Raw genomic sequence first — 27,074 nt, 5'->3', positions numbered from 1 at the left:
GGGAGTGAGGGGTGGCATGCAAGGGAAGGGGAGTGAGAGAGGGGTTGGGAGGGAGTGAGGGGTGGCATGCAAGGGAGGGGGTGGGTGCCCGGCATCTGGACATAGCCCACCCTAGTGGAAGGGGAGGGAGGGGTGCCATGCAAGGAAAGGGGAGTGAGGGAAGGGATGGGAGGGAGTGAGGGGTGGCATGCAAGGGAGGGGGACATGGCCCACCCTAGAGGAGGGGGAGGGAGGGGTGCCATGCAAGGGAAGGGGAGTGAGGGAGAGGATGGGAGTGAGTGAGGGGTGGCATGCAAGGGAGCGGACGGGGTGTTGGCCTCGGAATGTGAGAGTAATAAAAATTAATGTTTCCAGAGATAAGCTGGTGTGAAAAGGAAATCTTTGTCTGTACTATGAAGGGGAATTTCTCTTGTTTGAATGAAACATATCAGAAATATTACCCTGGGGAGAATTGGAAATGAGAACTATGGTTGGGTGCTTGACATGATTGAATAAGTGCAGAACATTTCAGTCAGTTGTTAGGATAAGGAAGAACTAGTTGGGAGTCGATCTATTACTTATTGTTTTGGAGATCTGGATCATTAGTTAAGATCAAAATATCTGGGAAGAGGCTGTTCTTGGAGGAAAGGGACCTCCAATTTACTTCCTCTTGGGATAGGCTTTCCATGACTGATGGAGAAGCTGCCCTACATTCCTTGCAGTGGTGGCGAACCTAGGGCACGGGTGCCAGAGGTGGCACTCAGAGCCCTTTCTGTGGGCACACGTAAACAGAGTTCATCATGTGGAGGGGGCAGAAAATCACCCCCCACGCACACACACATCTAGCCTTGCTTGGGCATGATCCTTTACCTGGGAGTAAGCTCGGTTGCTGGCAATGGGGCTTGCTTCTGAGTAAACCCTCCTAGGGTCGTGATTCACCCATTCGAAGCGTTGCACAGTTGCTTCACCAAGCTTACTCCCGAGTAATGTGTGCCTCGGCGCCAACCATTTTTTCTAAACTAAAACCTCAGTATTCAGGTTAAATTGCCGTGTTGGCACTTTGTGATAAATAAGTGGGTTTTGGGTTGCAATTTGGGCACTCTGTCTCAAAAAGGTTCACCATCACTACCTTAGTGTGACTCATTGCCACTTAATATTAGTTTGATACAGACGCCATCTATCATTTCTAGGCCCATGCTAAGATGTACACACGTACAAGTGGGGATTAAACATTACAAATATGAAGGTTACCTTAGGTTGAAGGCCCCTAGGGCATCAGACAACCCACATGGTTTTTCAGACCTCTGATTTAACAAAATGGTTGTGGGACTTCCAATGAAATGGTGTTTCACTCTGGTTGAGTCTATGAGTGCTCCCAGGCTACACATTGCTGATAGGAGCTATTTTACCAGCTGCAGAGCAAATTTGTCCTTCGCTCTCGCCTCCCCAGATATTGGGGATCTTAACATCTGACAGGTGAACTGCAGAGGTCTGGATTCAGACCCACCAGTTCTGAAACAATCTAGAATCAGCTGAGTGAGCTGTTGAGCTCTTGGAAACAGGCTCTTCTCCTCCTCCCTCTTTTCTTTGTTTTTTCCCCCTCATTAGTCTTTCCTTTTCTTATCTTCCCCCCTTTTAAGCTTTTTTTGTTTTTCTAATAAGTAGATCTGCATTACACACAAAAAAAGGTTTTTCTCAGAATGAAAAGATTGAAGATTATACAGGGCTTTGATAATTATTACAAACTAGCAGTAAAACCCATTTTAAAATGAAATAAAACGGGCTCTAGGCTGGGTGGGGGTAGAGGGCTGTTCCCTCCCTTGTTTTCCAAGCCCTGTGCAGTATGAGAAACAGGGAAGGGAGCTGGATCCTAGCTGAGCCGCACATGGAGGACTGGGCTGTTTTCCAGTCTCCTCGTTTTCCCCTGCATAGCTTGGGAAACAGAAAAGGGAGGTGGGGGGGGGCCCAATCCTTTGTGCTTCTCCCCCTACCTCACCTCCCAAGGTCTGCAGGTCTTGGGAAGGGAGGTTTGGGGATGGTTAGAACGCGAGGGACACACTTCCAACCAATGGGAGTCCTGCGGACCCATTGGTTGGGGGTTCATTGTTGGACATTCCAAACCCTTAGCGAATTATGTCTAGGGATTGCAATAATAATGACACAATTTCTCTGACAACTTTGTATTTGTACATAAATGTGTGGTCAATTAATTCATACAAATGAAACTTACTTTTACAGTGTGTAACATTAGTAGAGCCATCAAAGTCTGTACTGGTGTTCCCAGGGCAGGCAAGACAATAGTTCTGTCCAAATTCAGGTTGGTAGGCTCCGACAGGGCACCGGATGCATCTGTGGGTTGTAGAGTTGTAGTGGTGGCCAGGAGAACAATGAACTGTGTGGTGGAAAGGCATGTCATTTCCCCTATTGTTCAATACATTAAAAATGAAGCCACAAAGAGTGGAATAAAAATGAACAGAGTTACATGTTGTAAGAAATATAGGATTTCTTGGGAAACAACAGGACCATCTTGAGCTCAGCATTTTGAACTCATTCTGTTGTATCTTACGGCAGCCTGTGGTTCACATCACTGACTCTTCACTGCTGAATAAAGATATTTTAAAATTGTTTTAAGATTTTAGGTTTGTTCCTCCTCCTTTTGTTTTGTAGTCTTTGGTTTTAGACTTTTGGGCTTTTTTTTTCTTGTGGTTTGCACTTTTTATTCCTTGCCTCCTAGCTTTTCGATTATCATTATTTCAATTATTTCAATTATGTTAGCTGCCCAGGAACTAGGTTTTTTTGCCAAGGAGCTGGGTATAAGTATTTCCATCAGTCACTCGATATTTATTTTCAATGCAAAATCAGCTCCAGATATTAGTGGATAACAATAAAAATAAAATAGGCTCAACAATAATAATGATGATAGAATTAGGGAGGGAGGTGAAAAATTACAGTGAGCACAAAATCAGGAGGTATGTTGTAAAGAGGTAATGCCAGCTATGAAGAACTTTTAGTCTCAGCCACTTATTTATGTTATCCATTTGCCTGAAGGCAACATTTGGCTGTGGTATAACTATTTATACTTTGGTATAAGTATTTAAAATACAACACATTATATTGTGTATTTGTGGAATTTTTTGTGAAATTGTGAATTTTTAAAATGAAATTACTGTGCACACAATAAAAATGGTGTATAAAATTTTAAATACATGCAAATAAAATAACACCTTAGATTTCTTTAGAATACAATGCTAAGGCAAGTGACAGATTTGGACATGCTTTCTATGGAACACATATGTCACAAAACCTTTGTTTATACTTCTTTGCTGGAGCATGCAAACAGAGCAAGCTAACAGAAGGGCTTTGTGTGGGATGGGTGAAACAAGAGCCGAAGAGGGTGTGTGAGTATTTTTCCAGTTGAGGCTGTTTGGTTATTGAATCATCATTGTCTGTCCAAAGCTTGTTTTTAGTTCCTACTGCATGCTTACAGGGAAGAGGGAAGACGGTTGGGAAGAGGGAAGCATCTGCTGCTAGAGCTGAGTTGCAGATAACCCTGTTGTTGCCTGAACTCTAGGGGTGCAAACTCCTTTGCAGCTAAAACCATTGTGAAAAGTAGTGCTTAGGTAATAAATGGCCCCTGTGGGAGAAAACAATATAATCACAGTTGAGTGATTACAGGACTTTTTCATGCACTTTAAACCTTTATTTTGACATAGGAGGGTAGAAGGAGAATAATGTTTTAAATGGGAAAGAAAAAAAAAAGACTAGGAGTGGGGAGAAGTCAGTGAGACTTGGGATATGGCGGAGGTCTCCAAGGTCCAGGCGGAGATGCCAGAAAACTATTTGTCAGTCCCACTTTCCAAACATACCTTTTGTTTCACAATCCTGAAACGTGACTGCACCTTCATATTTTGTCACTAGTCCTCCACCACATGGAAAACAAAGGGTCCTTCCTGCTTCAGGCTGGTACGAGCCAAGTGGGCATGGTCTACAAGGTTTAAAGCCATCCGAAGAAAAATATCCAGGAGAACATTGCCCTAGAAATTGAAAATGTTCTGTTGCATTATTCAACCTAACTTTTTAATGGAAATATAACATAGGCATTTGATATACCATGTATGTTTTTGAATGCAATGATTACCAGTTACTTACAGGTATAAAATGGCTGTAGCTCTTTAGCATTAAGAGAGTGTCTAAAACATTCGGGGTTGGATCTAGACTAAATTTTCTAATTGTTGGATGGAATCTTCTGCTTCTTCCTTCTCTCTGCAGCCCACCGGTCTCCATGAAAGGCTGACTCTGGGGGATAGAGGACCCAGAGGAATGACACAAGGGGAAGGGCTGCAGCAGGAAAGGGGAACTGGCGGAAGCTGTCAATTTAGTCTGGATCCAACCCATAGACTGGTGAACTATGGTTCTCAGAGGGGGCACTCAATATACATCAAATGACACTTACAGAATACAAAAAAAGTATTATATTTGGTTGTAAATGTTTAAATGCTCCAGTACTCGAATAGATCTGACCGAAGCTATATACTTTTCAGCACAATGCTATACATGTTTATGTCTGTGGAGTCCACTGGGACTTTCTCACAAATATGTACCAGGGAACAGCTGTTGTGCCCGACTGGTGTCAGAGGAAGAACTGGGCACGTACTGATAATTTCTCCTCTGACATCAACAACAGTTACGCATGCTTAACATTCAGTGTTATGCTATCACTTTAATTTTATTTACCAGAAGATAGCCTTGCCCTCTTGTCTGATATGTAACTGACTAAAAATCATTTTGTTTCTAGAATAATTATGAATCATCCTGCCCACAATATCTCTTCCTCTTTCCACACCTACCTGCCGTACCTTATTTCTGAATACAACTTTTATAAGCAAATTTTACTTGCCTCCACATTCTGACACATGCTGTGCACCTGCTACACCCTGTCCCTCACTGCTTGGGCATGGTTCACAAGACAGTTGTCCTTCTGTGTTTTGGAATGTTCCAGGTGAGCAAAGAATGCACTGATTATGTTCTCCACTATAATAGGTGCCCACGCTGCAGGTAACTGGGAATATAAAATAATAAATAAAAATCAAAGATCTTCATACCTACTACTAAGACTTTTCTTAACTTTTAGTGCATAAGACCTTAAATCAGACTCTCCAGATTCCATTTGAGGACTCTGCAAAAGATAGAAAGCTTACACTTATCCTGCCTGTGGTTGCTCGACTTGTGAAAATGGTAACTGACTCTAGGGCGGGAGTGGTACCTTTTAGATGCTTGGGATCTGGCAGGGAAGACCTCTGGGTTTGAGGTGAGACACTTTGGTATCAAAGTGTGTATGGTAGGGATGGGCATAGGCTCCTACTAAAACCTATGGAAAGCAACGAACAAGAGAAGAATTTGGATTTATAACCCACTTTTCCCAACTGCAAGGAGTCTCAAAGTGGCTTACAAACTTCTTCTCCCCACAACAGACCTTATGAGATGGGAAGGGCTGAGAGAGTTCTGAGAGAACTGTGATTCTCTCAGAGGGCTGAGGGAGTTCTGAGAGAACTGTGATTCTCTCAGCCCAAGATCACCCAGCAGGGTTCATGTGCAGGAGTGGGGAAACAAACCTGGTTCACCAGATTAATGTCCAGTGCTCATATGGAGGAGTGGGGAATCAAACTCAGTTCTCTAGATTAGAGACCACCTGCTTTTAAGCACTACACCCTGCTGGTTCTCCGAGACTACAGAATCTATAATAACTCTTGGAAAGAAAATGAGCATTGTGGAACAAAATGACCCAAATACAACCTGAACAAAAATTCTGTGTACATCTGTGACTGATGCTGCCCAGGAAAAGCTTTATGGCAGTTAGATCTTATGTGCACCAAAGAGGCCTGCAAGTGTCGTTTTGGTGGCTGCTGTGCCAGAGCAAATTCTATGCACTCGAGTGTCACGCACCACGCGTTGGATCTTACCACACTTGCCATCCTGCTGCACTTGCCCTGCACTACATGGTCCATGTCCTTCAGGAACCGCTTTGGTTGCCTTCTGAGCCACCTCATACTCAGTCCCAGAAAATTCAATGTAAAATTGCTGTTTGTTGATAGATTTCCTCAAGGTTTTGACAGCTGTCTGTAGCTTCTGCTCCATCTTTTTTTGTAAACAGTCAACATTACAAGTATCTAGGTGGAGAAATAATAGGAAAATTGGAAGCAACTGATTCCAGAGTGGACAGATTGAGCCAGAGTTTAATCCAAGTTTTCACAGTCACATCAGTCTGGACACCCAACTGGGACTTGACAGAAATTATACACTTTACTTTGTGAAAATGTTTCATGCTGTCTCTCTAAGGCCCCTTCCGCACACGCAAAATAATGCATTTTCAAACCACTTTCACAACTGTTTGCAAGTGGATTTTGCTATTCTGCACAGCTTCAAAAAGCACTGAAAGCAGTTTGAAAGTGCATTATTCTGCATGTGCGGAATGAGCCTAAGGAACCTGCTAACTAACTAAATCCTCCTTTGAAGTTCTGAGTTTGCTTCCTTTTAATTAGTTTTCTGTTCTGGCAGTTGTTCTGTTGTGTCTATGCATCAACATCCAATAATACCTGATTTAGGTCCCTTCCGCACATGCAGAATAATGCACTTTCAATCCACTTTCAATGCACTTTGCAGCTGGATATTACTGGCCTTAGAGATCAGCCACTATAACCTTTCGTCAGGCACCCATTGTGTCACTGCATCAGTTACTGCTGTTGGAACATTTATTTGCTACAAGAGTGAATATTATGAATCCAATGTTAATTCAGAAAAAGAAACCTCAGCTATCAGAAGTATGGGAAATATTGAGCTGTCTGAACACTTTCCTGAGCACATCCCATTGAAACAAAACACACTTGCATAGTATCTGTGCTTTTGCAACTTCCATTCATTTTACTAGAGTTTATGCTAAAGGCATTCTTAGTTGGTTAAGAACTTTTTAAAAAAGCCTTTTTATGCATTACTTAGATGTTTTCCATTTAACTTTTAGGCTTTTTCCACACACGTGACTTATCCCATTTTGAAGATGTTTTTGATCCCATCATTTACCTCAGTATCTGTCCACGCTCCTGAGACAGGGCATCTCATTCGGCCTGAGCTCTCATTACTTCCTGGCCACACTACCGAAAAGGGGCATACAGCCAGTTAAAGAGTCACACTCTGGCCTTCTCAGCCTTTTTGAGAACCTTTAACTCAACAGTTGGGCTAGTTTGGGTTTATTTTGACTCATGAGCATTGTTAACATTCAGGATCAATGAGAGTAAGTATACCGTTTCAGCAGAAGAGAAAGCCCTGTTCATCCCACCCCTTTTAAAATTTTCTACTCTTGTTTTCTCCTGTTTAAGCTTTTCTTTTGGATCTGCAGTAAGATTTTTTTTGTACTGAAGGACAGACAATTCTACTAAGAAACGAAACAGAGAAGCCTTTTGTTTTGTTTTGGTTGTTGTTTGAATGGCACTAATTGGATGTTAAGACTGCCAAACTTAAAAGCATTCAAGATGATGGACAGCAACAAGCGAATTGATTTATTTGCTCTCTTGATAAGAGTCGAACTCTTTTCAGCTGTGAGGTGCAGTGATTGCAGAGTTCTTGATGTAATTTGTGGACACTTGAGAGAACTGAGAAAGCCTTTCGCTAAAATCTTCTGTTCAAGATTTGTTTTTGTCTCGTGGCTTGGAGTTACTTTTATTCTGCCTGGACTGGACAGTTAATCTTTCGAGTGGATTATCAAATCTTTTGATTTGGAAAACATGAAAGCTGTGGACTTCAATGCATTACAAATTGACAAGTACCTATTGCTTGGGGCAATAAAAAAGAAGATACATGTAACCTCTTTGGGCAGCAAGTGGAGGTAACGAAATGATCATGGAGCGATTTACAAGCATCTGAGATATCCTTTGATAAGCAAAAGAGCATTGCAGGTTTGCTGGGGTTAAGCTTGGGTTGAGATTTGATTAAAAATTTTTTGACTTGGAATAGCTTAATACCATTGCAGTAAGATTGTTACTGGACCGCGAGAACAGAAACAGTATTATCTCATACCACACTTACTTAAATTAACCACTTCCCAGAATGTTATATGTGAATTATTGAGAAATGGTCTAAGGTGATGCCACCTTGTGGATTTGAGAAAGAATTCCAATTCTGAGCTTTCTATTCTCAAAGAAGTCCGTAAGTACAGGAGATCATCAAACAACTTTTATTAATCTCTCAACAGATAAGTCAATCAGATATTAATATGGACTGTCCTGTTTTGTATGCCAATAAAGGCTTGTTGTTGTTGTATTAATATGGACTAAGATCTTAAATGTTTAAAAGAGGAGATTAAACTATCAGAATTTAATGTACAAGAAGACTTAAAACAACAATTACAGAATTTTAAACTCCGGGAGCTTGCTTGGACTATTACTATGGTTGAAGATTCACAGACAGTGGATGGAATGGATCTCGAAAAGGAATTTGTGGAGAAACTACAAAAGTGTGCCCCAATTGGTGAAGATCTTTTTGATACTGAGCTAACCTACAGAGAACCATTAGTGGAGAGAACGAGTAATATACTAATTTTGGGGGACCTGCTGGGTATGCTCCTGAGGAAAATTGTGCCTAACCTTCTGGGCCAAATTTCTTTGAAAGAAGAGGAAGAATACAATTGGAAAATCTTGCTTGCCTTGGAAATGCTTCTACCTATCTACAGGGAAAATAATTATGAAAACAGCAGGTCAGACAGGACAATTGGCAGCACATCTTACAGATGAAGATTCTTTCAAAAACTCCAGGACTGACTTTGGAAAAAAGTCACCAGAAATTATAGAAGGTCATTCACCCAGGAAACTGCAAGAAAATGGACAGGCTCTTTTGAAATTTCAACAACAGTCTCCAGAGGAAAAAAACCTCCAAGATATTTTAAAGATCATTTATCTAGAAGATTGTAAGAAAAAGGATAAAAAACATTGGTGTATATGCTGGAAATGCAGAGAGAAATCTGTTATTTGTTGTTGTTGTTGTTAGGGAGAGAGGAGTGAGGCTGGGACCCCCCAAAAAATGGCAGAGAAAGCACTGAAGGGGAGGTCTGGCAACTGCACAGGAGGCATGAAAAACGGCCCGCTGTTTTGGCCAGAAAGAAATAATGTTTCAATATGATGACGCTGAGAGGAAAGCTGGCTCAGAAATGTTTCAGCAAGAAACATGACTGTAAACGTGTCTTCAGAAACAACAGAGAAAAAGGGGGCTGGAAATGTTTCCACATCCAAACGGGAAAAACAGTGTGGAACTCCACAGAGGAAACGTTAATTTGCAGGCTAGGAATGATGTAAATTGCTTATGTGGAAAATGCCTTAGGCTTAGCTAAGTATAATGTTTCATTCAGGGGCGGAGTGAGGAGGAACTGCGCCGGGGGCACACGTGCGCCCCGCGCCCCTGCCCACCCCCACAACCAATTGGCAGTAGTTTTTCAAGATGCAAGGAACTGAAGGGCTTTTTCCCAGACCCGCTACACATGGAAATGCTAGGGATTGAAATTGAGATCTTCTGCATAAAGTGGATAAATGGATAAGTTTAACTGCTGAGCTCCATCTATTCTCCTCCCAGGGATTCTCTGCCCACCAATATAATGACTCTGACTCATAGATGACCATCACCGGGACTTTTTTCACAGTATTTTTGGCTTATTGTTTGGGAATCACTCTCACTTCCCTTTTCTGTGAGAAATAATATCGTATACAAACCTGGAGTTTATGACAGGGAATAATAGCTGATATAAGTTTTATGTTTGATGGTTTATAAGCTACTGCCCCTTTAAGACTTAACCACGTGGAATTTGGGGGAGCAGTAAGAGATGGCAGCTAATAGATTTCATTGCTTAAATGATTTGGGTTCTAAAAGTGTTTCAGTTCATGTTTGGTATGTTCTTAAGAAATAAAAATGAACATTTTCTACACATTCTCCTTATCTTTGACTGGAATATAACATTTACAGAACAGTAAATAGTATCTGTTGTTTGGCTCCAATTTGTAGCACAATCCAGTGTGACCAAGAAACAGAATCTAGAACAGGGGTCGGCAACCTTTACCACCCAAAGAGCCATTTTGACCTGTTTTCCATGGCCCTGAAGGTCTACCGAGCCAGAGAGGCGGCTCCAGTTCGGCCCCTCCACTCACCTTTCCTTCCAGCGCTAGGAGGCCGAGGTACCAGGAAGGAGAACCTCCTCTGCTCGATGGAGAAGGCAGTCGCCTGCTCCGTGGGGCAGAGGGGGGATGGCGGCTGCGGGGATGGCAGAGGGGGGATGGAAGCTGCTCTGGAGGGACATGCCCATGCTACCCTCTGACCTCCAGGGGTTGGAGGGCAGCATGGGCGTGTCCCTCTAGCCCTCCAGAGCAGCGCTGGAAGGAGAGGTGAGTGGAGGGAACATGAAAAGTGGCGTCCTCATGCATGGAGCTCACCTTTCCTTCCAGCACTGCTCTGGAGGGCTGGAGGGACCCGCCCATGCTACCCTCCAACCTCCAGGCCATGTGGAGCCACAGTATAAGGCTGAAAGAGCCGCATGCGGCTCCGGAGCCGCAGGTTGCAGACCCCAGATTTAGAATATAGCTTTACTGACTGGAGCAGGTTTGAGTCCTAATGGTTGGGGTCAAGAGGAACAGGAAACATCATTCACTTTCTCCAGTGGTGGGATTCGGTGCTTGTAAACAGCCAATTGTAAAATTATTTGAAACCTATCACTGGAAACGGTTGTTAAATTATTTGAATCCCACCACTGACTTTCTCCCACACAACTGGCTGGTTATCACTGATTCGAATGGGGAGATTTTTTTTTTTGGCAACCTTGGCAGTGGGACCACAGTGGATAAAGTCTGCCCTCTCCTCATGAGTTTCGACATCTCTCACCAGAGAGGAGGTGAGATGTTTGTGCATTACACGCATGTCCCCCCCGCCCTCCATCCCATGACAGGCATGACACTCTTGTGATAATAATGTAACGACAATTTTTTTGGGTCTTCAGCCATTGCAGATGTCATTCTTTTCACTGGCAACCACTTTGCTCACTTAGCACTGGCTGGCTAACCTGAGACTTCCTCGGACTTCAGCTCCACTTCAAACTCAGTGGTGATATGGGACACTTCCTTGGATGGGGATTTTCGGCCACGACGTTTCTTCTTCGAGGAGTCACACTTGAAGTTCACAAAAGTCACCTGGCAGTTGTCTGTGCAAGGGAATTGCCCTCCTGCGCATCACAGAAGCAACATGGGGGGAGGGGGGAACCAAGACAGAGAATGACAGCAGAGGTGTTATGGGACAAGGAGTGGCAGTGCCATAGAATCTGAATGAGCAAAACTGAATGTACCGGAAATATTTGTTCATTCATATTTGTTCATATGCATTCAATGCAAGCGCACTAGGAAGTTTAAGCCCAGTGCATTCTAATATAATCCTACTGCACTTTGTCTCATTTTTGTATCTGATACATCATGTTCCTTGTCTGAATTGCTACTCAGGCATGGACAAGAAAGCTTACCCATTCCAAAGGAGAGGACAGTTCATCATCATGGGGGTTGGGAGGACTTGTGGGAGGGGAGAGGGATGACGATCCGGTCAACATTTGGGGACTTTATTGAGCAATTCAAACCCTCAATGGAATTTATCCTCTCAGGCTTTCACAATTCCCCTACAATTCTATAGTAATGGAGCCTGTAAGGAGCCTTATAACATCACAACAAGGCTGTTGTCCACTATAAGCTACAAAACCAGAACACAATTCACATGATACCTTAAAACAGTGGTGGCGAACCTTTGGCACTCCAGATGTTATGGACTACAATTCCCATCAGCCCCTGCCAGCATGGCCAATTGGCCATGCTGGCAGGGGCTGATGGGAATTGTAGTCCATAACATCTGGAGTGCCAAAGGTTCACCACCTCGGCCTTAAAATGATGAAAGGTACTGAATGGATTGTGTACTTTTTTCCCCCTTTGGGGTGACACAGCTTCTAACAACCTCTTTCTCTAGGAAAAGGCCCCAGTTGTGTTCTGATAATGGAGTTAATGGAGCCTGCTGACTGCTGCTCCCAGGAGCTGTCCAAGGTCCACTTGAAGCCTGTATCTGAATGGAGACTCTGGAACTGAAACCAGATATGACAGAAGCAAGAGCCCTGCTGGCTTCGAAGGGCAAATGTTGGCTGTAGTAGGAGCTCATGCTGTGGTTCTAGGGCAGGGGTCTGCAACCTGCGGCTCTCCAGATGTTCATGGACTACAAATCCCATCAGCCCCACTGATGGGAATTGTAGTCCATGAACATCTGGAGAGCCGCAGGTTGCAGACCCCTGTTCTAGGGAATGTGTGATTTTTCTCACTGTACTCTCCTTTCCAGCCAACGTCCTCTCTGCAGAGGGGGCTGGATATGGGTATTTGAATATTTTTGTCTGTGGAGCAAATACCAGTCTGCAGCAGGAATACAGTCGGGAAACTGGTGTGGGACAAGATAACCCTTATAACCCCCCTGCCCCCAGGGGATGGGAAATCCATTCCAAATGGCTAAGGTGTCCCTTTACCTCTTTGCCCATACTCTTTTCCCTAGCAATATTCAGTTATATGGTTCCACAGCCAACCACGAGCCTTATGCTTGAATACCAGGCAAGTGTTGATGCCTACCATGAACAGGATAGCTTACCTGAGGGAACTATAATTATTGCTGACTTTGTTTCCTTTCAGCAGTACTGTCCATTGCAAAATTGGAGCTACATTATACTGCCAGTGTGCCTGAAACTTACAAGCTCCCCCACCCCCAACACAGAAAAAGAACCTTTTATGTCTATATATTATGACCCACCCACTCACAGACGCGCATACCTGTAACTGCTTGCTGCTTCCCAACATCTTTAATTTTTTCTTTGGTACGAGGCCTTAAGAGACACTTTGCATCCTTGATTTTAAAACGAGCCTTCTGCTTTACAGGTGGCGCTAATATGTCTGAGATAGAAAATGAAAGAGTACATATGTTTTAGGGAATCCTGGAGACAGGCCTGAATTTCTATCCTTTTGCTTTTTTTATGGGGTGGGGGGTTTGCAGAAAAAGGAAGAAATTTAAATATTCTACAGAACTATTCCCATGCCTCCCCCAAATCATTCCTTTACTCTGAAAGGAAAACTAGCTTCTGGTCATGGCAAATAAATATTTTAAATCCCACCTTTCTGTATAAAGATCAATGAGCACTCCCCACCCTCCCAAAACATCCAGCTGTTCATTCTCCCCTCCACTGCCCCAAAGGCTACTTTTGTATGTGGGAAGGCAACAGGCAGACGCAGCACATGTACAAACTTAGTTGTAGAGAGCTGTCTACGGCGAGTATCCCCTCAGAGACTTGGCCGTCAGGTGAGTCTGTTCAGGTAGCGGACCAAGAGTGCAGACTGGGTGCAGGGTCTCCTAACTCCTCCACCACACAATCAACTCATTTTGAACATTTGAAATGGGATGCAGATGCAAACCACAGATAATGGCCTGCTGAGGCATGTGTGAAAAGAATGAGTCTCTAAGGCCCCTTCCGCACAGGCAAAGTACATTGGTTTGCAGCCGGGGTTAAGCAACCTGTGTTAAAAAGTTTATTTTGGTAATGTAGTTAAATATTGTTACACTGAACGTCTGAGATTTAGCAAATGTCAGAGCATTCACTTGGGAATGTTCTCAGTCAGTCACAAGCCTTTATTGGCATAAAATAAACATACAAAATCAGCATACAAAATTTGCCCATTATTGCTCACAATTATAGACACTGGTACTAAAATACTAAATACTAAAATATATACATGGTCCTTCTGTAACTATAGGACATTCCTTCAGCTAAGTTAACTCACTTAAACGTCATCGGATACTGACAGAAGCTAGCAAAATTACTGCTGGCTATATGTGGTCATAATACATAGACATTGGTTGGTATTCATCTAGACTTACGTCTATTATTGTTAGCAGAAATTTTGCTACATTCTCACACACTGTGGGATCCATGTTGTTCAAAAGCATAGGTATCTTAAGAGCATCAGTTAGATTGTTATACAGAAATGGGATAAGTGCAGATTGTGACATTCTGATTTTTGCAAACCTTACACAATGAAAGAGGGGATGATCGAGTGTCTCCACCTGACCCATATTGCATAGACATAGCCTCCTCTGTTTATCAACCTGTGTTGCTGTAGGTGCATTTGCATCCCTCTGTGCAGGCAGCGAACAGAGCCCACGGAGGCAATGCAGGTTGCCGTCGTGCCTTCGAACAGAGGCGTGTTTTTTTCCCAATCACCTCCCTCTGCTGCGTAGCTATGGAGCCAGGCAGGCATGGACCTCCACAGCTATGCTGCCTCCCCTGTGCCCCTGCAGAGAGGCACAGCAGAGAGGCAGAGACTGGGGGGAAAAGGGAAGCACGGCCAAGTAACACGCTTCTCAGGGCAGCCATTTGCTTGTGAGCAGCTGCTACTTACATTAAAATGCAAGAATCACAGAAAGTGCAATTCTTGAGAAACCTGGGTTGGGGGGAAAACATGGGGCAGATTCACATTAGGAGCAGGAGCTATGCGAAGTTCCGCCCCAACACGGGTTTTTTCTCATCCCCAGCCCGGGTTTATTGGCCTGGGCAGAAGGGGCCTATATGCTTCACACCATGGACTTATATTTCTGCTAAAGATAAAAGGTGGAGGGAGGTGTTGGTGGCTAGAATGAAAACCTGGAGACTGAGTTCTGCCTCTGAGCCACCCGCTGCCTAATGCCATGACACTCCCAGTCTTAAGCAATAACAAAGGACAACATCTACATTTATGGGAGTGCCTCTGTTCATGGAGAGGCTGCACTTACCTGCACAACTGGGAAGTGTCATATTACGTTTCTGGCTTAACTTGCTCTGGTGGACAGGCACCCCACAGCTCACTGAATAACTGTTCTCAGAGTCTGAGCAGAAATGAAAGCAAAAGGAAAGGTTCAAAAGTTTGGACATGGGAAATCCCCTTACTGCCTTACTAGAGGGTGTTTTTTTTTTGCCGGCACTATGTCATGACTACATTCACTGTAAGCATACATGGAGCCCCTCCTCTGTCATCATACAAGATTTTGTAGACTCAGATCGTACCCAATTTGTTTTGTGTCACTTAAATCAGTCCATATAGCAAACAAGAAAGGATAAGGCATATTGTCCCAGAAAATTTGCCTACCATCTTCATGTTTTTCCTTTTGCACATGATACAAGTTGATTGATAGACGGCAGAGAGCCACATTTGACAGTACACCTAAAACATCTGAAGAGCATCCCAATTGTTGTTGTCTGAATAGCAGCGTTGGAGGCTGTCATCAGCAATGCTTTCCCAGTCAAAGATATAAAAGTGTTTCCACATGGAGGCCTCCCCCTTGCTACTGCCTAATTCCTGGTGAGTCATAGAATCAGCATTGCTGTCAGGTGGCCATCTAACATCTGCTTAAATTTTTTTACCATTTGCTGAGCATCATAAACTTTTAACCACCAGTCTTTTTAATAGGATGTATCTGGGTCTTCCAATGTCTCATGAAAATAATTCTTGCTACTGTCAATTAATTTTGCACCAGTTCCCTATGAATAATTAAAATTATTTCAGTGTGATTATTTTTTTAATACTTCAGGCTCCATTGGAAGTATAATGTTACAAATATCATGAATAACTTTATCAACCACTTTTCAGAAAAACTGCATGCTACAACATCCACATCTCCTATGTATGGAAGTCAGCTGATTTCAAAAGACAAAACAAACATCTATTACTTAAGCTACTAATTTTAGATAACCTCAAAGCATCATGTACTATTGGTTAATCATTTTAAACTGGTTCTCTCTTAACTGAATGTTCACAGAAAATAATGAACCTTTTGTGTGAATAAATTCCCATTTCTCAGTACTTAGTTCAAAACCAAAATACTTCAATCATTTTTTTATTGTGCTTATGATTTAAGTTGAGTCAGTAGATGGTTTTTTAAAAAAACACACCTCTGGTTGTAAGACAAAAATTTATTAGGCATAAGTCTTTATTTCTTCTTATTTGCAAGCATACGAAAGTGTGTAGGATATGAAAGTGCATATTTGGAAATAATAAAAAATTGAAAATTTAAGATTCTGGTATGTAGAAGCAGTGTCATAGGGAATGACCCTGTTATGGCACACTAAATCTAAATATCTTCCAAACTTGGCATTTTCCCAGTTTTTGCATTTTTATGTCAGTCTTTTTGGTTAATTTCCTTTCTATAATAGGAGGTGTTAACAAAGACTTTGTCAGAGTACAAGTATTTACTAAATGTATTCCAAATATCTATCACAGAATGAATATTCATACTTTCAAACTTGTAAAACTCTTTGACTATTTTTATTTATCCACAGAAAAGCATATAAAGACGATATTTATATATTCTCAATCTACTGCTAAAGTCATTGTGTCCTTCTGATGCCTTGCCCCCTGTGCAAGGATATGAAGCCTGGCTGTTCCAGAATAGGTTAATAAATTTGGTAACCCACTTCCATTTGCTCTTGTACATAATCTTTGCTTTAATGTTATTTTTGCCTTCCCTTTATCATTTTTGCCACTCTTATAGTAAGTATTCAGGAATAAAAATTAGGCTGCCTGCTTTCTGTTCTGCCTTTTGCCATCTCTTTAGAACCTTTGATGACATATATACATAAAAGAGAAAATAAATGTGTTGCTGGTGGAAAGTTGCAGCCAACTTATGGTGAGCCCAGAGGGGTTTTCAAGGCAAGAGATATTCAGAGGTGGTTTGCCATTGCCTGCCTTTGGAAACAACCCTGGATTTCCTTGGTGGTCTGGTCTCCCATCCAAATAGTAGAGCCACAGATTTAAAGGAATCTTAGAAAGGAATCTTAGAAAGTACTGCAATTGTTATAGCATTTATATGAAAAAAAAAGTTTTTTAAATGAAAACCAAAGAATGTGCCAAGAATGGTAAAGTCGAATGGTATTCAGTCGCTGCTACTTCATTTATATACATTTTGGTTTTGAAGAAGCCACAGTTTATACTAAATTAGTGTTTAAGGCATAATGAATAAGATAAGGGAAGGATTAATTTTGTCGAGCAGGATTAAAAAAAACAATACTGTACCAACCTGGGACAAAAAGTATATTAGATGGACATGATAAGAAACAGCTCTCAACTCCTCCCGATTTGCTACACACCAACTGAGGCATCTGGATTGATGGCTTTCTAGCTGCTTAGGAAGGTTGCATTTCTCACCATCTTCTTGGAGAGAAAAAAGCAAGAGGGTGTGTTCTTATTCTATTAATTGTTGAAAGTCCATTGATATTATTCTAAATCCAAAGCTACAGTTCAGGTGAAACAGGAGTATAACAGACTAGCTCTGCCCAATTTGTCAGTGAAGTCGTGCTGAGCCTTGTCTACCAAGCATGTCATGGCCTGCCAATCCCCACTCCTTTTCTCCATCCCCTGCAGGGAGCAAACACTGCCAGCTGATCAAGCCCCTGGTTGGTCACTAACCCATGAAGAAGGCAAGGGGCCTGGATGCAGCGCTGCAGCCATGCCGGGCAGATGGACCCAAGGAGGTTATTCAGTGGCAAGGGAGGCTAAAAACACAAAGAGCCCCCCTGCCACCACAAACTCCCCATTAGGCTTCATGGACGTACGCCATCAAAAAGGTGGCGTAAGTCCAAACCCCCAACTGCTAGCACAACAGGGGCAATGGCTGGGTGGGAGACAACTAGCATCAGCTCCTCTCCCGGCCACGCCCCAAAACCGCTGCTGGCAGGGGCACAGGGAAGCTGGCACAGCATTCAGTGCCATATTTTACCACTGCAGAGAGTTGCCAGTGGATTTATTCCTCCGCTGAGGCAAGTGCCCTGGAAAGGGCAAATCTGCTGGCATAGCCCGAAGTCCCTCCCAATGGTAGGTCTGTTCCCCCACTTTGGATTGGGCCATTAGTTTATCAAGTAACAAATTGTTCAATCCCAGTGGGCACTGATCTAGCCCTCTCACTATTTAAAGCAGGGGTTTCCAGCCTTTTTGAGCCTGTGGGCACATAGTGGCCAGCTAGTTGCCCTGGAAGGTCAACAAACTGGGCACAGAAGCCTGATGCTGCCTTCTACTACTGAGATTCGAAGTGCCTCTACAAATGATCATTCCCTTTAGTTACTACAGCTAGTAGCCACTGATGGTCCTATCTTCCATGCATCAGTTTAAACCCTTTTTAAAACTAACTATGCCTGTGGCCATCACTACATCCTCTGGCAGTGAATTTCACAATTTATTTAGTAATTGAGTGAAGAAATATTTCCTTTTGTCTGTCCTGAATCTATTGCTAGGGTGGCCAGATCCTAGGTACGGGGGGTGGTGGTGGTGGTAATCTGTGTTTGTGTGTGATGATGACACTTCTAGAGCAATGGAGTTGGCATCGCTCCGGGGGATGCTCTAGCACTTGCCCCAGAACTCTATGGTTTCCCTAGAGAGAGGCAGAGCTTCCTCCAGGGTGGTGCTGGCACTTCTACATCATGCCAGAACTGATGTCATTGTGCATGGAGGCAGATCGCTCCCTCCCTTTCAGCCTGCTTCTACCCACCAAACAGCTGAGTGTTGGTGGGCAGTGGAAAATCCTTGGGAGACTGCCCACTATTAGCAGGCATCTGGTAACTCTATCCATGCCCATCAACTTCATTGGGAGATTCCCAAGCGTTAACATCTTGAGAGAGGGAGAAAAAGTTATTTCTTTTTTCAACTTTTTTTTAAAAAATCCCAATAATAACAGAAAAAATAGGAAGATATTAATACAAAGGGATATTCCAGCATTAAGAAAATGGATCATTACATATTTACAGTTTTGCAAATCGAGAGAGCTAATATAATTTGGCCAAGTGATGCTCTATAAAATCATAAAATAGTCCAAGATTTTTTTTAACCGCACACAAATTCTGGTATCAGTGTGGAGTAGTAATTAAGAGTGGTGCACTCTGCCTCCCTGTTCACCCATGAATGTGCCCATCTTTTCCATTGCTGTAGCTAAATAGAGTGCAGCGTTATGATTTGCAGTTAACTATGGTTAGTGAAAGTGCCAGTTAGAAATGGATTTGTATTCGTAAACTGCCATGCTAACCACACTTAGTAAAACAAGCAGGGGGGTCACCTGTACCACAATTAGTTTCTCAAGAAAAATGGCAGGGAGGGGGATTTACATGTGATGAGGGGGGAGGAGGACAGAGAGACCCCATGAACTGTTGAGGGACTCGGATCCTCTAGCTGAGATGATGATGATTCGAGTAAATATCACACTCTTTGGTTGCTTATATGTCTGGTCTATGACTGTAATAAATGTATGAATGAATGAGCGTTCAGCAAGACCTGAACTGGGCCATTGTCACCCCCAAATATACACTTTCCTATAAGCAGGTTTTTTTTAAAGTAGAGAAAATGCAAACTGTGAAGTGCTGCTTACCAACACAATCCTTTTTATTCCAGTGTAGCTTCTTCCCAGGCGGACAAACACATTCATAACTTCCCATCGTGTTCAAGCATCCGTAGCCACAGCTCCCTTTGTTGACGCTGCATTCATCGATATCTGAAAGAATATTTAAATGAATTAATCTTGCATATGACTGAAATTAAAAACGGCATATCAAGTACAACTATAAAATATTTGGTGAAGAGTCTTTCAAGCATTAAGAGAACACCTGGTGAATATAAAACACTCAGTTTTGCACAGGAGAACGTTGTGAAGAAATTAGAAAGTAATTTTAAAGTAATTTTCTAGCACAGTATTAAAGTAACTTTCTAGCGCAGTTTCTTGTAAGGGAGAAGTACTCATGGCTAGGCAGTGATTTGAGCATGCCCCCTGGGATCACATCTCCAACAGTGTTTTCCCCTCCCTATGGTCATTACGATAACAATGTTTTAAGAAAAGGTCTGACATAATAAAGGCTCCTTTCACACATGCAGAATAATGCACTTTCAATCCACTTTCAATGCACTTTGCAACTGTGTGGAATTGCAAGATTCACTCGCAAACAATTGTGAAAGTGGACTGAAAGTGCATTATTCTGCAGGTGCGGAAGAGCCAAAGGATAACACATGAAATAAAAGTAATACAAAAGACTCTCCAAACCTCCACAGTGTGTCATTCCATATAACGTGTAACCTTCATGGCACAGGCACTCAAAAGTTCCCGGGTAGTTAATACAGATATGGTCACACGTCCTTTCAAAGGAGCATTCGTCTATATCTTGATTCAGAATAAAAGGGGGGAAAAAGTGAGAAATTGTGTGACATTGATGGTTAACACTGAACATTTGTTTCCCAAAGAATCAGCATTTCTCAGCTACCTGTCAATAATACGTGACTACAGAAACACTCGTAGTGCCTTCTGAACAAGTAACAAAACAAATGGGATGTGAGTTCTTCACATGAGGCAGTGAACATCTCTGTTCCTTCATAGAGGTCACTTTCAGGTAGGAGAAACAGCATATCAGAAAGGAGAGCGGAACAAATCATGTCTTTATGGTGGCTGTGTATATTTTGACCACAGGATGGCACTATTGAATTTCTGTCCTGCACTAGACACGCAATGCAATTTCAGAAAGTCATTAGTTCTCTTAGTAGTATTCCTAGGGAGTCATAAAAAGCAATACAGAGATACTCTTTGTTTTGCAAGGCAACAAACAACCCACACTAAAACAATGTTTTCCATGCAGTTAAGATTCTCAGAACACTTGCCTAGTTGGGATTATCTTAATCTGACAACCAACCTGGAACTATGAAGATACACTTGCCTGTCTCGTTCACATCACAGAGCTCAGTTAAGAAAAGAACTGCTCATTTAAAACCTATTTGATATTCCCAATGTTCAGATGCTTCACTATTGTGCAGTTCTTCTTTACTTCTGTTTTCTTATATACTTAAAGATACCATGAAATGGATCATGCTCACCAAATACACGAGAAGCAGGAAGTATCTGCTTAACCAAGAACTCTTCCAAGTTGACTGATATAAGAAAGGAGATTCAAATTTGTATTGCTGAAAGCTTTCATGGCTGTTGTGCGTTTTCCAGGCTGTAAGGCTGTGGCAGTTTTAGCTCCTAACATTTCACCTGCATCCGTGGCAGTTCTTCTTGGCTGTTTTTCTTGTCTTCTCTCTTCTTCACTCACAGAAACCTTTCAAGACTGAGTCCAAAGTGCCAGCTAAATCTGAACACCAGCATTTTGGTTGGTATCTAGACACCTGGCAATGGCCTCTTGGTTAGGCTGTCTATTTTGAATTTCTGCAGTCTGTTTCTACAGACACTGTATTGTGAAATTCAGCACTGGCCATAGAAAAAAGGAAACCATTTCAAGCACAGTAAAGGAAGCTCATTAGGAGTTAAAGAGAGGACACTGGAATTTCTCTTCCACCCCTCTTTGGATCTTAGTATACACATTCTAAGTCAACGACTGATTTCAAGCAGCTCTTTGAGTTAGTGAGGGATTTGATTGCCACCGAGCCCCCCCCCCCCCCCGCCGGCCGCCCGCCACAAATATCTGTGCTACCCTGTGATCCTTTTAACCCTACTTAGTTTCTGAAACAACACTTGACCACTGTTAGAACAGGACTATTTTATTTCATTCATTCACAGCCTGCCTTTCTCACAGAAACTGAAAGTAGTCTACAGATTTCTTTAAAAAATTGAATCAGACAACAAAGATGTCCAATAAACAATGTAGGAGGACTACAATGATAGCATTGGGAAACAGTGCAAACAAGAAGAAAAAATGATGGAAAAAACCCTGTTCGAGAATAATATGCCACAATGTCAGAAGTGGATCACAAAAGTAAGACAGTGCAGTAAAAGATAGGTGATATAATTTTTTTAAAAAAGCTTGCGTAGACTGAAATCCTTTCCCCTATAAAAGTGAGCTTCTGAGCTGCTCCATTATACTACAGTTTTCATTCCTGTCTAAAAATGCTCTCCTGAACTATTCTTTCTGCACATTCTGTGATATGATAGTCGGATAGAAGCCTTTTTGACTGCCTTAGGCAGCCCATTCAATAGGATAGGAGTCACTACAGAAAATACATGTGAACAGTTGCTGATTTTACCCATTTAGAGATGGTTCTTTCGGAAAGTTTTGCACAGATGTGTGAAACTGACACAGTGAAGCTAACCTGCCATGGTGAGTATGGCACAAGATGTGATCCTCCAGGTATGTGGGCCAGGCAGCTCAAATCTATTTGAGTGGCGACAGGGCTGATGGAGGTGGTATGGGATTGCACAATTGCATTTGCCTCCTCTGCTGACACAAGGGGCACTTCTGCCAGCAAAGGTGCTGATGCCTGGATGCCTCTTAGCCAGGAAGTGGCTGCTGCCGTGGAGGAATGCTGGAGTCTGTTTGGACACTGGTGCAAGGGGGGTGGTGGGTGGAGAAAGAATCTCCAGGGGTGGAGCTGACATTAGCTGGCTCCCACCCAAGCTTGAGGGCTGAGAACATGCTTTCTGGGACCTTGGAGTTACACCACCCAGAAGGGTAGTATAACTCCATTTAACCAATTGAAGTGCTTTCAGATGGCTTGAGTTTTTTTGTTTGTTTTACCTGTTTTACCCCACATCACTCGAAAGCCTTCTGGAGGAGACAGGGTAGCATGGCAGCAGTACTGTCCCTGGCTGCTGCGGGAGGGGGGGTTGTATTGGGCTTTGTAGGTGATAATTAGAACCTTGAACTGAAACTAGTAACTGTTCAGTAACCCAGTGGTTCCTAATCTTTTTGATATGGTGACCCACAAGTCCAAATTTGGTGATGCAATGACCCATCCAGGGCTGATCCCAGGTTTTCTGGCACTCTAGGCAGACAATGACCTTGGCACCCATTCACTTCAGCATTCCAGTTTTTACAGTGGCCAATAAGAGGGGAAGGGAAAGGAGTTTGTAAGTTCCTTTGAGTGTCCTTACAGGAGATAAAGGCAGGGTAGAAATCCAAACTCCTCCTCCTCCTGTTGCCTCTGCCAGCTGAGCCAAAGTACAATTTAAGAAGGCATATTGTGGGTGTGCAGGAGAAACATGAAGATGGCCAATAGTAGTAAAGTGGTTGGCAGCAAGGGCTCATTTGGTACATCTTCCACAGCTGAGAGAAGGCATGAGGTGCGGCAGTGGGGTGAGCAAGAGGTTGCTTACTGAAGGAGCAGTATCAAGACAGAGCCCATGCATGTACATGCCACTTTCTCTCCTCTAATGTCTAAGTTCTTTTTAGAAGCAGACCCATGTAAAGTTCATTACAATAGCATAGCCTCAAGGTAACCATAGCATGGATGAATGGGGCTAGATCAGGTGAGTCAAGGTAGCACACCTGGAAAATGGGAAAAAGCTTTCTTGGGGGGGGGCACAAATTAATATTCAGCAATGAGCAAAGAAACGTTGCTACTAGAGCATCCGCTAGTTCAAAACCATCCTGATTGTTCAAGGCAGCTCAGCAACTGCTGCTGCCAACATCTGAGCAGTGACAAGTTGGCCAAGTTTCTTGCTGATAAAATATTAAGAATATGAAGTGATCTGGATGTCAGTTGAAACGCAGGCACACCAGAAGACAGGATTAATAAACCGTCTTGTCTACTCATGAGCCCTTTGGGGGTAGGGTGGTCTACCAAATCTAATGAATGAATGAATGAATGAATGAATGAATGAATGAATGAATGAATAAAGGTTCATTTTGTCCCAGTTGCTGTGATGAATGCAAACAAGATACCAGCATCGGTGTAGGCCAGTACTTGTACTCTGGATCCTCACCCACCCTGGCTGCTAAAATCATGTAAGAACCACATCAACAAATCCTTAGCATCTATTATAAGTCAGTCACTAATTCAGGGCATCTTCCATCAGCTACAAACTGGTTCAAATAATTATTCACAGATTGGACTTAAAGGGTTGCTGCTGGAGACCAGTTGTCACCAGGGTGGGAATTAACCTGGGGAGTTCCACAGGCTCAGTTCTATACCCTTGAAGTATGTTAGGCTGAGAATGAGTAACTGACACAAGGTCACCGAGAAAGCCTATATCCAGATTGGGGATTTTAACTTGGGCCTCCTAGGTCCTAGCTCGACATGATATGCCTTTTCCCCATATTGTCTCAGGGTGCCTTACAATATCGAACATAATGGAATAAAATCCCATAAAAACTGAATCCTGCATGCCCATTGGTTGGAAACACGTCCCTCACATTCCAACTACCCCCACCTCTTTTCCCAAGACCTGTGGGCCTCAAGAAACAAGGGGCGAGATAGAGAGTCAGGCTCGATACTCCATGCTGGACTCAGCATGCTGAACCCAGCATGGAGGATTGGGCCCCCCTCCCTTCCATTTCCCAAGCTGTGCAAAGCTTGGGAAACGGGGGAAGGGGGGGAACAGCCCTATCCTGCCTGCCCTCTTCCCCTCACCCCCTCATCTAGAGCCCATTTTATTTCATTTTAAAATGGGCTTTTCTGCTAGTATAACATAATGGTTCAGAAAGGCACTTTTATAAAGGGAAGAATACTGTAACTATATCACTGTGTATGACATGACCTACTTATTGCATGCATTACCCTGCTTTTATTGAACTGCTCTCTACTTTTTAAATTCCATTTTCTGCCTTGTCTGATCTTTTTTGGTATTGTTTTTAATTTTTGCGATCCTAGTTCTATTGCATTGCTTATTAGCTGCCTTGAGCTACTTGATTGCATTGTTAATTCCCCAGTCTGGATGAGTATAATTTCAGTCAAATAGCTTTGGACATCCTGAAGATTGGAAAGTGTGTTCTTTATTAGAGGTCCAACCCACACAGCCATCACTCACCCCCACACACTCCTAAGTGTGTCTTAAAAATCCTGATTTTGTTTTTTGAGGAAGGCAGGAATACTGCCAGGGCACAGCCAGCTACATGTGAGTTTCCTCAGCAGTGAACTAAAGAAGCCACATCTGGGGGCACAATCGTAAATTCTCATTTTTCCATGGCCATCTACCCAAGTCCATGACCTTGGACCTATTTTATTGAAGCTTCCCCCCTTTCCACTAATTATGCTGGTGGGTTTGGTGATGTGGATGCTTGCTTGTGGACTGAGAGCCAAAGCCACAGAGCCACCATCAGACAGTAATGGTTTTTGGCCAGGCCTGTCTTGGTTTGGAGACGCATCACTGTCTCAAAAGTGAAAGGCTCTCTGTTCCCATTATTAGACCCTCCATTTAACACTTTGCAAACGATTGATGAGTCAGAGCTGTTAACTCTTAAGGTAAATAGCACTGTGGCCCTGCCATGCCCATTGGCACAAATGAGGACACATCTGTAGAAGCTCATCAACAGAGCTGTCATGAGACATTTTGTACTGAATCCAGATTTCCACAGCGATGCTCTCCCTTCTCCCCTCCAGTTTCCTTGAATGAATCATTAAATCACAAGCATCATTCCACAAGAGCAAAAGAGAAATGACGCAGTTGCTGCTCACAGTGAAACAATACACTCTCTTGCATGCTCTTTCTCACACGCATGCAATGCATCTGGGATGTCTCTTCTAAGTCACTACTATGCCTCATAGAAAGCTGCACACTGATCGTAATACCAGCCCTTGTCAATATGCAACATCTAAAAAATTCACATTAAGGCTGGTTCAAAATATTAAACGATGCTGAAGAGAAGTACATTGGGGGGGGGGGGGGCGCCCATGCACAACAAATTGGAGACTCTGTGGATAATTCCTGATGTTGAATGGATCTGGCAGGGCTTGATGACCTGAAGGGAGGGAGATGCTTTATCAGAGAGCCTAACAGGGGGCCAGTGAGCAGATCATTCTGCACAATAGGTCAAACTATCCAGCTATTAAAGAGAAGCAGACCAAAACCACCAGCATAATTGGTGGTACCAAACTCTAAATCCCCAGGTGATCTCTTCCAGTGATTTCATGTAGATGTTAAACAGCATGAAGAACAAGATGGATCCATATGGAGTCGCATAGCATAAATGCCACAGGGCTAAAGTAATCCGCTAGTACCACTTTCTAGAATCAGTTAGCCAGCAAAAACTGAAACCACTGAGGATTGCTGCCCTCTACTAGTAATCCAGTCAGCATCTCCCAAAAGACACCATAGTTGATGCAATTCAAAGCCACCAAGAAATCCAGGAGATTTCTTGAATATGCTCCTGATATACATGAATATACTCCTGATCACGCTTTGTTGATATGTATATACTGTTTATTTTTTCTCTTTCAGTTAAAGTAAAGTTCTCATGTTTATGAACTTCTGAGGTAAAACGGCTGGTCTTTTGAGAGATAACTATTCTTTTGAGAGACAACTAATCCACATTTCTGCTCGTTACTCTGCTTGACAGGATTATATATTGTAAATATACCTGTTGCCCTTCAGTAGGTTCATGACATTTTGGTAAAGAGAGAAGCTGACGTGAAACCTGAAGGAAGACAACATGTCACCAGCAAGTTCCTTTCAGAAAAAAAAGTGGTCAGTTCACTTTAAGTACATGCGTGACTTTTTCTTCCACTAGTAACCACACACACATCCTCAAATTATACATACAAAACTGGCAAGGCTTTTTGTGTACACATTTGGTTTTAAAATAGTTATTTTCTGTTTTCCTTCTTTCCTTCCAAGCTCTACCTGCTGCTTGTGCCACCCACACAGTCTTATCCACCTCACTGTCACGGGTAAAATGGAAATCTTTGCCAGTGGATGTCTGGGAGGCTCCAAATCCATAGTTAGTGAGCAGCACCAGGATACCAAAGTACAAGTTATTTCCCCCTCAAATCTGCCGTAAAAACTGAAGATGTACAATATATGGCTACATCAAAAGAAATAATTTATTTGGAATATTCAGATGTCACACTCAACAGAATTTGAAAGGCAATTCACAAAAATAAATAAAGTCCAATCAAATCAAATAAAGCAAAAAAGGCTAAACCCCAGCATGTTGTTTTGCTGTAAGCCCAGAAGTAATAATAAAGTAAGAAACAAATGAATAACACTAAACAAACAAATATCAAGCAATAGTTATCAGTCAAAAACAAAACACCAAAACAGCCAGAAACAAAAGCAGCAAATTAAAAAATACACACATC

General features: G+C 42.6%; 1 protein-coding gene across 1 annotated transcript in view; it reads right to left on the bottom strand.

The window, feature by feature from the left end:
- Positions 1-27,074, bottom strand: part of SCUBE1 (signal peptide, CUB domain and EGF like domain containing 1) — a 213,886-nt gene that overhangs the window by 7,935 nt on the left and 178,877 nt on the right. The window contains exons 10-19 of the mRNA XM_048501625.1: positions 20,116-20,232; positions 19,450-19,572; positions 17,116-17,217; positions 14,836-14,928; positions 12,846-12,965; positions 11,066-11,224; positions 5,940-6,146; positions 4,877-5,038; positions 3,846-4,013; positions 2,210-2,371 (exon numbers count right to left, since the gene is read on the bottom strand). Of these exons, the coding sequence (XP_048357582.1) occupies positions 2,210-2,371; positions 3,846-4,013; positions 4,877-5,038; positions 5,940-6,146; positions 11,066-11,224; positions 12,846-12,965; positions 14,836-14,928; positions 17,116-17,217; positions 19,450-19,572; positions 20,116-20,232 (1,413 nt within the window). The remainder of the gene's footprint in view (positions 1-2,209; positions 2,372-3,845; positions 4,014-4,876; positions 5,039-5,939; positions 6,147-11,065; positions 11,225-12,845; positions 12,966-14,835; positions 14,929-17,115; positions 17,218-19,449; positions 19,573-20,115; positions 20,233-27,074) is intronic.

Source organism: Sphaerodactylus townsendi, linkage group LG06 (genome assembly GCF_021028975.2).
Source record: "Sphaerodactylus townsendi isolate TG3544 linkage group LG06, MPM_Stown_v2.3, whole genome shotgun sequence".
In the NCBI taxonomy this organism is placed as follows: domain Eukaryota; kingdom Metazoa; phylum Chordata; class Lepidosauria; order Squamata; family Sphaerodactylidae; genus Sphaerodactylus; species Sphaerodactylus townsendi.
The sequence above is the reverse complement of the archived record's forward strand: the minus strand, read 5'-3'. Positions and strand labels throughout refer to the sequence as shown.